At 41.3% G+C, this 12,391-nt stretch overlaps 1 protein-coding gene across 1 annotated transcript in view; it reads right to left on the bottom strand.

Moving 5' to 3' along the window:
* Positions 1-953: 953 nt before the first annotated feature.
* The window catches only part of LOC120064454 (sterol 26-hydroxylase, mitochondrial-like), a 31,564-nt gene continuing 20,126 nt past the window's right edge, over positions 954-12,391 (bottom strand). Inside the window, exons 6-9 of the mRNA XM_039015043.1 lie at positions 4,188-4,354; positions 3,996-4,077; positions 3,624-3,824; positions 954-1,393 (exon numbers count right to left, since the gene is read on the bottom strand). Coding sequence (XP_038870971.1) covers positions 1,262-1,393; positions 3,624-3,824; positions 3,996-4,077; positions 4,188-4,354 — 582 coding nt within the window. The 3' untranslated portion in view covers positions 954-1,261. The remainder of the gene's footprint in view (positions 1,394-3,623; positions 3,825-3,995; positions 4,078-4,187; positions 4,355-12,391) is intronic.

The raw sequence follows: 12,391 nt of genomic DNA, 5'->3' as shown, positions 1-12,391 counted from the left end.
AATGTTGTTGATCCATCTTAAATTTTCTCCGATCACAGCCATAAAACTCTAACTGTTTTAAAGTCACCATTGGTCTCATGGTGACATTCCTGAGTGGTTTCCTTCCTCTCCGGTAACTGAGTTAGGAAGGACTCCTGTTTCTTTGTAGTGACTGGGTGTATTGATACACCATCCAAAGTGTAATTAATAACTTCACCATGCTCAAAGGGATATTCAATGTCTGCTTTTTTTTTACCCATCTACCAAAAGGTGCCCTTCTTTGCGAGGCATTGGAAAACCTCCCTGGTCATTGTGGTTGAGTCTGTGTTTAAAATTCACAGCTCGACTGAGGGATCTTACAGATAATCGTATGTGTGGGCTAAGCACATTTGTACTCCTGAACTTATTTAGGCTTGCCATAACAAAGGGGTTTAATACTTATTGTCTTAAGACCTTTCAGCTTTAAAAAAATAAATCATTTGGAAAAAGATAATTAGACTTTGGCATTATGGGGTATTGTGTTTAGTACCCGCAAAACACCAGTCTCAACATTAACAGTGAAGAGGCGATACCGGGATGCTGGTCTTCTAGGCAGAGCTGCAAAGAAAAAGTCATATCTAAGACTGGCCAATAAAAATAAAAGATTAAGATGGGCAAAAGAACACCTGAGCCAGCATACCTGAGTCACCTCTTCAGGAGTAGTACACAGTGTTGTACGAGATCTTCAGTTTCTTGCCAATTTCTCGCATGGAATAGCCTTCATTTCTCAGAACAAGAATAGACTGACGATTTTCAGAAGAAAGTTATTTGTTTCTGAAAGTTATTTGTTTCTGGCCATTTTGAGCCTGTAATCGAACCCACAAATGCTGATGCTCCAGATACTCAACTAGTCTAAAGGCCAGTTTTATTGCTTCTTTAAATCAGAACAACAGTTTTCAGCTGTGCTAACATAATTACAAAAGGGTTTTCTAATGATCAATTTGCCTTTCAAAATGATAAACTTGGATTAGCTAACACAACGTGTTAAATATATATATATATATTTTTTAAATCAGCCGTTTCCAGCTACAATAGCCATTTACAACTTTATCAATGTCTACAGTGTATTTCTGCTCAATTTGATGTTATATTAAATGGACAAAAAAAATGTGCTTATCATTCTAAAACAAGGACATTTCTAAGTGAACCTAAATTTTTGAACTGTAGTGTGTGTTTATTTACATTCAGCGATAGATATTGTAGGCTGCTTGGTGACAAATGGCCATCACCTGTCTTTAACATATCAAAGGGCAGCTTTGTCTGTCCTCTCCAGGAAGTGCAGATTGACTTGCCTGTCTGCTACTAAGACGGAGCGATTGAGAGCTTTCACCTCTCCTATGCTGGGGTCCGGTCTGATTTCAAATAGCTTGATTATCTGGGGGAGAGAAAATATCATTTTCAGTCATTGTCAGGGTCTCTTCAGGAGTATTCAGGTTCAAAAAACATTCCTGTCCTATCGGCTTCCTGACAACCACCAACCGCCCTGAGTTCTAGGTCTAGTAGTAACTGAAGTAGCCCTTACAGATCAAGATGCCTTTATATATTCACTAAGAGAGAATAGGCCTAAGTCGTCCACCTAAGCATCGAGCAAGACTCCTGGCCAGCGTTTCCTTTTTAGGAGGGTATTTTCCACAATTTTCAATACCCCGTCCAAACCTTTAACTACACAGTCTTTCTTGAGGAGGAAGTATGTCTGTGAAATCTTCATATTAAAACACTACTGCATTCAATTGCTTTTTTCGATAGATGTTCTCATTGTTCAACTCAAAGTTGTATCAGTTTAATATCAACCAACATCTATAATGATGTATGTAGGCCAATACGTAATTCAGAATGACTATATAATCTTGAGACTGAATAATATTTTTTTCTTCCTTTAAGCCACATTAATTTTTAGCCACTGATGCCATTAGCCGTTGCATGTTTTGTATCACCTGTGCTATTGTTCCCTTCTCCCTGAGTGCTGCGGGCTCTCCATCAGGTGATCGGGTCTTTCTAACAGGCTACAAGTGAAGACAGACACTTTGGGGATGCAACTGCGCCCGCCCTTATCCAATTCCGAGGTGCATATTGAATATATTGGAATAACTGTCCACATTTACTTTTCGTCAGCCAACAAGATGGCCTAACAAAGTAGGCCTAACAAACAGCAAAAGCACTAGCCTAGGTCAATCTACTATCCCCCATAGTGGCGGTAGGTAGCCTAGTGGTTAGAGTGTTGGGCCAGTAACCGAAAGGTTGCTAGATCTAATCCCCGAGCTGACAAGGTAAAAATCTGTCGTTCTGCCCCTGAACAAGGCAGTTAACCCACTGTTCCTAGGCCGTCATTGTAAATAAGAATTTGTTCTTAACTGACTTGCCTAGTTAAATAAAAAAAATAGTATAAAAGTTGACCTAAATATAATATAAATAAATATTCCAAACATAGTCTGGGTCAGTTGTAGGATGCGATAGATACCAAATTAATACAGCCACTAGCATAACAAAATCTTTTTTACACAATGAGGCTGATGCAACAGATCAGGATGTTTAGCTTAAAATGTTGATAAACTATTATCAAAAGTGGCCGCATATACGATTATGCATGCTTTTATTAATGCTTTTATTATAAAGGTGCATTTTTATGGTAAAAATGATCTTCCCCAAACTTGACTCACGGGCTGCATACGTATGCTAGTTAGGCTCTACACCCCTTGTAAAGCGGATTAATGTGCTTAATTTTAAGAAGTTATTTGGTCACTTTAGTTGTGATACAAACCTTACCAAACATATAGGTCTATGGGCTAGGTTACATGTGTGCGACTATGATTCGAAAAAGTCGCCCATCAGACAAATATTGTCACCCATCAGACTGTTCTTTATTTAATCTTGTCTTTACATATATTAAATAATATATGTGTGAAATTTGTTTTTATTTAGAATGGACCATTATCATGCACCTGTCTCAAAACAGGTGAACTATGCACTTAAATAGCAAATGGAGGATGCTTTTCCCGTGGTTCATTTTCATGCCAGCCAGGTAGTCTATACTCCTTTTGTAAATATAAGCAATGTGCTTAATATTAGGAAAGTTGAGATATAAATATAGTAGGCCTATCTTATAGAAAGATTATGGGATCCTAGAGGCCATCACTCTGTTTTCTCTCGCAATTGCATAGCCTATATGAAGTGTTTGATTAGATTTTCGATTACATTTGCATTGATATCAAAGTGATTAGAGAGACAATAGATTGCTGAGTACCAGGCAGTTAGCAAGTTTGGTAGGCTACTAATGACCATCACCAGCATCAGAGCTTGGAGAAGCCTAATTACCGTGACTAAACGGTCACATGGAATTTGACTGCCCTCATGAATCGTGACCGCCGGTGTGGCGGTAATACGGTCCCATCAAATCAAATGTTTTATTTGTCACATACACATGGTTAGCAACAGCCCTACCTGTACCCTGAAAGCTCTGTATTAAAACTTTTACTTCGACTGGATCCTAGAACGCAAGTTTCCTCTTTAACCTTTACCAAGTCAACTGTGCTACTACAAAATCCACTCTACACAATCTATTGTTGGTTGAAATAGTGTAGTGCAATGTATCTGTAAACTGCTCTTACCCGTGACAAAGCCAGGTACATCTCCAGTTCAGCTATCCGACGACCTACGCAGCCCCGAACCCCAAAACCAAATGGGATAGAGCCAAAGGGGTTTGGTCGGACTCGGCCGTCCCTCAACCATCGTTCAGGCTTGAACTTCGATGGTTCTGGGAATGTCTTTTCATCTTGGCTGATGGCGTAGTGGCACATTGTAAACGAAGTCTACAGACACAAAACAGCAGAGAGAGGGAAATAATTGTTACAGCACTATACCAATAACGGCATGATTTACATGCATTCAAATGTTGTTTTGTTTTTATGGTTGGGTCAGTTTTAGGACAGTAAAGTGAAGATGTACTTGAAAGTTGGTTGTTTCCCTAAAGAGAGATTAACCTTCTTGGGGAAAAAATGTCCGCCAATGATGACATCCTTCTCTGCCATGATGCGTGAGTTCAGGGGGACAACAGGGTACATTCTGGAGAACAGGAAGTACATCAGAAATGGTGTTATAGAGCAAGATACGGGAACTTTCAAGAACTCCATCCTTTCCAAAGTGACGTACACGACCACTTTCACATTTCTTACCTTAGTGTTTCCTTGATGACAGCCTTGAGGTATGGCATGCAGGTGACATCTTGAGCAGATGGAATGTTGTCTCCTGGTATACAGCGGGACACCTCCTGATAAAGGGTGTTCTGCACATTGGAGTCCCTGGACAGCAGGTACATCGCCCACATCATGGTATTGGATGTCTTAAAATATGACAACAGCAGCGTTAGTGACACAGGAGGCTACTGCCGGGAGAACGGCTCATTATAAAATGGCCGGAGTAAAGCAAATGGAATGGCATCAAACACCTGGAAACCATGTGTTTGATGTAATTGATACCATTCCACCTATTCCGCTCCAGTCGTTAACACGAGCCCGTTCTCCCCAAATAAGGTGTCACCAACCTCCTGTGGTTAGTGAATACATGCCCTTATCGTACAACACACTGGGGCCATACTTGTGAACTTTTGGTTAGAACATTGTTTAAAATCAGTGGTCCCCCCCCTTCCCTCAGTCAGGCATTCAACTTACTCTTCAAAGTTGTAATAGTAGAATGCAGAAGGTGCCATGTCAAATTTGGACAGTGCATAAGCAGTTTTGCTAATGTAATGTCAGTCATTACAGACCGTAGAGAATGTTTATATTGTCAGAAATGTCCAGATCACCTAGCCCATGTCAGGGAACATTTTTACAGTGGTGGGCCGTCAGGGCCTGCAAGGCCTTCTCTGCTGGCCTAAACATCATCAGAATATAATTTTTTTTTTAAATATATTTTCCCACAAATATGTATTAAATTATTCCCCCAGAGTAAGAGTTATACTCTTCATTTCATAGCTTTCCTCTTGGTTGCACTGCTTCCAGCCCCAGGTTGAGATTTTGAGGGCTGGTCTTTATGTTAGATCTTTTATCCAATCATATTCAGCCATCATGTGTTGCCAGGGGTCTAAAATCTGCCCTCAGGCCTTCAGAATCAACAGTGCGGGCGCTTGTAGCTTATAGTGAATGGAAATGAAAATTTAGTGTCAACCAATCAGCTTTAGAGTTGGCTATTGTACGCCTTCTGGCTGGCTCCAGTGTTACACAGGAGCCAGCTAGCAGGCGTAGTGCGTGCACGTCTTTTGATTGGATTACCAATATTGAGAGGCAGGTCCTATGGAGATCTAGGAAACTGAATTTGATAAACAAATTAATTCGCGTACTACTAAGCTGTTTTTTCAACCCACAATGGCGGAAGGAGGAGAAGATATCGATTTGGTCGAGGATATAATTATAACGCCATTCTCAAGACGAACTTTTCAAGAAAAGTTAGACATTGTAAGGAGAGGTCGCCCGACGCCACAAAGCCTGTCACAGGCGGGAAAGTGCCTCGTTCGCTCGCCACTTTCAAAGTTTCAACTACGAGCGCTGTCAATGGCTCACAGGCTCCTTGGCTCCGAGAAGCACTGCAAACTGTACTGCTGGGAATGCCTATTATTTGCAAGTGATCGATTTGGTGTTTGGAGCCACACTGGCTTTGCAAACTTGAGTTGTCTAACCAAGGCAGCAACGAGACACCAAAGTACGGCTGGGCACTAACAAGCAATGGTGCTTTTGAAAACTTTTGGGGACACCGGAGTGAATCTACAGCTCAAAGAACAAACGTGCAGGGCAACGGAGCTGCACAATGAAAAGGTGAAGGGAAATATTGAAAAGACTCATTGATTGTGTCATGTTTTTGGGTAAACACTGTTTACCCAAAAATGTCAATTTGTCAATTTCAAGGTGACGCAACGCCTGGTTATACTGCGTTTCTGTCTAAATGTATAGTTTCTAGAGCCATGGCATCATAATGAGGTGGATTAATTCGGGTGGGACTGTGTAGTACCTCACTGAAGGCCCAGGCCCCAGGCCCACGGCACGCCACTGCATTTTTAGCTAGGTTTTTATAGCCCATTGATTTTGTTGTAATGTTTGAGTTACTCAGACATGAATCAGTGTTAATTTTGTCAACAAAAAGTGACTCAAATATTTGTCAAACACCTATTTTTCAGTGACAATTGACGAGACTATAACTGACTAAATAGAGCCAGAAAAAAAATAACTATTATTTTTCAGTTCACTAAAACGAGACAAGACAAAATTATCTCTGTAACTAAAATCGTACTACTAACTGGACTGGACAAAACCTTTTGGAGTGATGGAGAGCTTTTCAGTGATAAACACAATTAATATTAGCAGCACAGATGAGTAGCAACACGGCCTGCATCAGCTGGTGAGCTGCTGGGCGCAAGCAACGAGTGTAGGCAGACAGGCTCTGATTATACACATCACGCAGGTGACCCTCTTGCTTCACCTTAGCTAAACAGTCACCACCAGCCTTCTAGTTAGCTACCCTTTGCCTGGTTAAAAAACACAAGCTGCTTTACGATATTAAAGACAATAGCAGCATTGAGTTTAATAGTAAAACAATAGTCTAGCTATGTTTTTCTCCCACTTCAGTATGCTTTAGAAAAGTAGGCTGTCTTTGAATTTGTAGTCTCGATCAATCCTTCCACTTTTCCCACTGAATTTCATATACAGGTTCTGTATCCAAGTCTCCATCTTTTCTTCAGAGAAAACGTCTTGATTCTAGCCCTTAGGCTACCGTTCAAAAGACATGACTCATAAAAGGGCACTACGTTTTTTTCTTTCTATCATGCATAGGCAGGCCACATTTTACATTCATAAAGCATATCGTGGGCTGTTCTAAAACTAGGCTACTTTTGGACTGGGCCGTCAACCATTTGTTTAGGCTACACCTTGTTCAGTGATGTTACCTCATTAGCTAGCTATAGCTAACAACCAGGGGGAGCGTTCAGCAGGACACAACGTTTTAGAAATATACTATGAAGAACAAATAACTTAATTCAAGAACATTTTTCAACTGAACGTGGCCCTAGTAACATTACCAGTAGGGTATATTTAGTGGCACAGAAAGAAAGGAAAAGGGATAGCAAACAATTTGACAATAGTGTCCAAAAATAGTGTTGATATACGCTAGCCCAGCTAATAACACATCCATGACAATGACATTCACCAAAGAAATGAGACTGGGTGTGTACGTATGCCTCCAGGACAATATGGTGAAGTTGGCCTCATGTATAGACCCCCAAACAAATAAATAAGACCAAGGACATCCAAAATCCATCAGATTAACAGTTAATGAAGCCAGTCTGATGGCCTGGAGATTGAAATATAGTTTCTGTCTCTCGGTACAAGCTTTGACGCACCTAAACTGCCTCCACCTTCTAGATGGTAGCGGGGTGAACAGGCAGTGGTTCAGGTGGCTGAGGTCCTTGATGATCTTCTTGGCCTTCCTGTGACATGAGGGCGTGCTCTCTCTGCTGTCTCCTGTAGTCCACGATCAGCTCCTTTATTTTGTTGACATTGAGGGAGAGGTTATTTTCCTGGCACTACTCTGCCATGGCTCTCACCTCCTCCCTGTAGGCTGTCTCGTCATTGTTGGCAATCACTACCACTTTTGTGTCGTCAGCAAACTTGATGATTGAGTGCCACGCAGTCATGGGTGAACAGGGAGTACAGGAGGGGGCTGAGCATGCACCCCTGTAGGACTCCCGTGTTGAGGATCAGCGTGGCAGAGGTGTTGTTGCCTACCGTCACAACTTGGTGTCAGCCCATCAGGAAGGGCACTATGGTGTTGAAGGCTGAGTTGTAATCGATGAACAGCATTCTGTAACACTTTACTTGACACCTAGCGTCACAACGTTTTGACACAGTCCAAACCATGTCATAATATTTCATAACAGCTGACATGACCATATTATGACCGGTTACGACAAGTTATGTCAGCTGTTATGACACATATATTTAGACCTATTGTGACATATATTGCATTATTTTATGGCTGGTTATGACAACTACTGTAAGAAAGACGCTCCTCTGGAGCCCAACTACTCCAGCATTGAACAGCTGTTCTGTTTCCCAGTGACCGAACACAAAGACAAGGGGGAGCCTAAAGAGATCTCCTTTATTGACACAAAGAATAATTTGAACTACCACTGTAGTTCTTTTATGGCTGGTTATGACACCTAAAGTACTAGTCAAAAGTTTGGACACACCTACTCATTGCAGAGTTTCTTTTTTACTTTGTAGAATAATAACATACAGAATCATGTAGTAACCAAAAAAAGTGTTAAATCTAAATATATTATATGTTTGAGATTCTTTAAAGTAGCCACCTTTTGCCTTGATGACAGCTTTGCATACCCCTTGGCATTCTCTCAACCAGCTTCATGAGGTAGTCACCTGGAATGCATTTCAATTAACAGGTGTGCCTTGTTAAAAGGAATTTATTTCCTTCTTTATGCATTTGAGCCAATCAGTTGTGTTGTTACAAGGTAGGGGTGGTATACAGAAGATAGCCCTATTTGGTAAAAGACCAAGTCAATATTATGGCAAGAACATCTCAAATAAGCAAAGAGAAATGACAGCCCATCATTACTTCAAGACTTGAAGGTCAGTCAATGTGGAAAATGTCAAGAACTTTGAAAGTTTCTTCAAGTGCAGTCACAAAAATCATCAAGTGCTATGATGAAACTGGCTCTCATGAGGACCGCCACAGGAAAGGAAGATCCAGAGTTACCTCTGCTGCAGGAGGATAAGTTCTTAGAGTTACCAGCCTCAGAAATTGCAGCCAAAATAAATGCTTCACAGAGTGTTCAAGTAACAGACACATCACAACACCAACTGTTCAGAGACTGTGTGAATCAGGCCTTCATGTTCGAATTTCTGCATAGAAACCACTGGGGCGGCAGGTAGCCTAGTGGTTAGAGCATTGGGCCAATAACTGAAAGGTTGCTGGTATGAATCCCTGAGCTAACAAGGTAAAAATCTGTCATTCTGCCCCTGAACAAGGCAGTTAACCCACCGTTCCCTGGTAGGCCGTCATTGTAAATAAGAATTTGTTCTTAACTGACTTGCCTAGTTGGGTTAAATTAAAAAATACTAAAGGACACCCATAATAAGAAGAGACTTGCTTGGGCCAAGAAATACGAGCAATGGACGGGTAGAAATCTGTCCTTTGGTCTGATGAGTCCAAATTTGAGATTTTTGGTTCCAACCGCTGTGTCTTTGTGAGACGCAGAGTAGGTGAACGGATGATCTCTGCATATGTGGATCCCACCGTGAAGCATGGAGGAGGAGGTGTGATGGTGTGGGGGTGCTTTGCTGGGGACAATGTCAATTATTTACTTAGAATTCAAGGCACACTTAACCAGCATGGCTACCACCACATTTTGCAGCGATACACCATCACATCTGGTTTGCACTTAATGGGACTATCATTTGTTTTTCAACAGGACAATGGCCCAACACACCTCCAGGCTGTGTAAGGGATATTTGACCAAGAAGGAGAGTGATGAGTGCTGCATCAGATGACCTAGCCTCCACAATCACCCAACCTCAACCCAATTGAGATGAGTTGGATCGCAGGGTGAAGGAAAAGCAACCAAAAAGTGCTCAGCATATGTGGGAACTCCTTCAAGACTGTTGGAAAAGCATTCCAGGTGAAGCTGGTTGAGAGAATGCCAAGAGTGTGCAAAGCTGTCATCAAGGCAAAGGGTGGCTACTTTGAAGAATCTAAAATATATTTTGATTTGTTTAACACCTTTTTGGTTATTACAAGATTCCATGTGTGTTATTTCATAGTTTTGATGTCTTCACTACTATTCTACAATGTAGAAAATAGTATATTAGCTTCTCGAGTGGCACAGTGGTAGCTGTGCCACTAGAGATTCTGGGTTCGAGTCCAGGCTGTGTCGCAGCCGGCCGCGACCGGGAGACCCATGGGCGAAGCATAATTGGCCCAGCGTCATCCGGGTTAGGGGAGTGTTTGGCCGGCAGGGATATCTTTGTCCCATCGCGCACTAGCGACTCCTGTGAAGGGCCGGGCGCAGTGCACGCTGACACAGTCGCCAGGTGTACGGTGTTTCCTCCAACACATTGGTGTGGCTGGCTTCCGGGTGAAGCAGGCATTGTGCTGGGTTGTGTTTGAGGAGTTGCAGCAGTTGCAGTGATGAGACAAGACTGTAACTACCAATTGGATACCACAAAATTAGGGAGAAAAAGGGGTGAAATATATTTAAGAAAATAGTAAAATAAAGAAAAATCCTTGAATGAGTAGGTGTCCATTTTTTTTTTTTTTACTGTGTTTATTGGATTTTCAAACACCATATTTACAAAATAATTAAACTTGTAAGTTATTTGGTAGTAATATAAAACACATCAAGGACAACAATACAGCAAAACAAAGAGTGAGAGAGGAATAACAAAAAAAACAAAGACAGAAAATAATAGTTGTTACAAGTCAACTAGCACAGATAATAGTCCTCCTTATCATCCGAGATTCCGTGTATACACATACCAGGCCTCTTACGTCACCGATGTATAAATATACATCACTCTGGAACTGCAGGGAAATGTAGTCGTTTAACATAAGAAAAGAAGGGAGCCCACATTGCATAGAATTTGTCTATAGACCCATTGAGGGTGTGTTTAATTTTTTCCAACTTCATGCAATTCAAAATGGATTTAATACAAAGAGCATGAGAAGGGGGTGCAGAGGATTTCCATCTAAGTCAAATTAATCGTCTCGCTAACAAAGTGACAAAGGAAATTACATCCTTATTCATTTTGGCCAGTTGTATTGTGGGAAAGGAAAACCCAAATAATGCAATAAAAGGGTCTGGTTCGATCTGTGTGCCGCTTAATTCTGAGAGTGCGTTAAAGAGGTCTTTCCAGAAACCACCAAGAGATGGGCAACATCAAATTATGTGTACGTGATTAGCAGGAGACTGGTTACATGGTTACATAATACACAATTAGGGTTCACATCCGTTTTACATTTTGGATAATCTCGCTTTGGTCCAGTGAGCCCTATGAATGAGTTTGCATTGAATGAGACCGTGCCGAGCGCAAATAGAAGAGGTATGTAGCCTTTTGAGTGCCCCTTCCCATAGCTCATCAGATATTTCCTCACCCAGTTCCTCCTCCCATGAGGATTTAATATTGTTTGATGAGGTGGTTTGTAGTGAGCAAATTTGACTATAGATTATTGACAAGTTGCCTTTTAGAGTAGGAAGTGGGATAAGAAAGATGTCAAACTGTCTTTCATCAGGAAGGGGGGGGAATCCTGGACCTATGCTGTGGACGTAACTCTTGACTTGTAAGAACCTAAATAAATTATGTCTGTGGAGACCAAATTTAGCTAATAATTGTTCAAACGTATTTAATGTATTGTTAATATAGAGATCTCTAAATATTTTAATACCAAGACTAGACCATGTTGAGAAAGCAGCAGCAACCATAGATGGGGGAAAAGCTGGGTTTGAGGCTACCGAAGCGAAAGAAGAGGTTGTCTGAAACCCAAAGTGGCGTCTAAATTGACTCCAGATCTTCAATGTTGTTTTGACACATATTTTTGGTGAAGGAGGAGTAACAGAGGAGCGAGCGAGGGCAGACAATGATGCCGGTATAGATGAGGCGTCCTCCATCTCTATTCAAATTGGGGGTAGGAATATCTCCCTGCTCTGCAACCAGTACTGAATAATCCTAAGGTTAGCGGCCCAATAATAGAATCTTAAATCCGGTAGCGCTAGACCGCCGTCTGGTCTGGGCCACTACAAAAGCTGTTTTCATATCCTAGGGGGCTTTTTGTCCCATATAAAAAAGGTGGAATTAGGCCGTCAATCTTTTTTAAAAACATATTGGGAATAAGAATCGGTAGGCACTGATAGAGATAAGAATTTAGGGAGAGTATTTATTTTAATATAATTAATTCGCCATCAATTCGCTTTTACTGAGATTCAGTTCATACCCTGATAAGTGACCGAAGGATGTGAAAGTGGCAAGGGCAGCAGGAACAGAAAAAGAAAGCTCAGATGTGTATAATAATAAATCTGCATATAAAGACAGTTTGTGTTCGTGTCAGTATCTGACTATACCTTTGATGAGGGGGTTGGAGCGAAGTGCTATTGCAAGGGGTTCTATGTCGAGGGCAAACAGTAAGGGACTTAAAGGGCAACCCTGGCGTGTCGATCGTTGCAAAAGGAAGCAATCTGATTAAGTGTTATTATTCCTGACAGAGGCTTGAGGGGATGAGTACAGAAGTCTTATCCAAGTAATGAATTTGGAGCCAAAGCCAAATTTATATAGTGTAAAAAAGGTATTTCTATTCCACCCGGTCAAATGCTTTCTCCGCATCC

Source organism: Salvelinus namaycush, chromosome 19 (genome assembly GCF_016432855.1).
Source record: "Salvelinus namaycush isolate Seneca chromosome 19, SaNama_1.0, whole genome shotgun sequence".
NCBI classification, from domain to species: Eukaryota; Metazoa; Chordata; class Actinopteri; order Salmoniformes; family Salmonidae; genus Salvelinus; species Salvelinus namaycush.
Note: the sequence above shows the minus strand (reverse complement) of the source record. Positions and strands in the feature narration are given on the sequence as shown.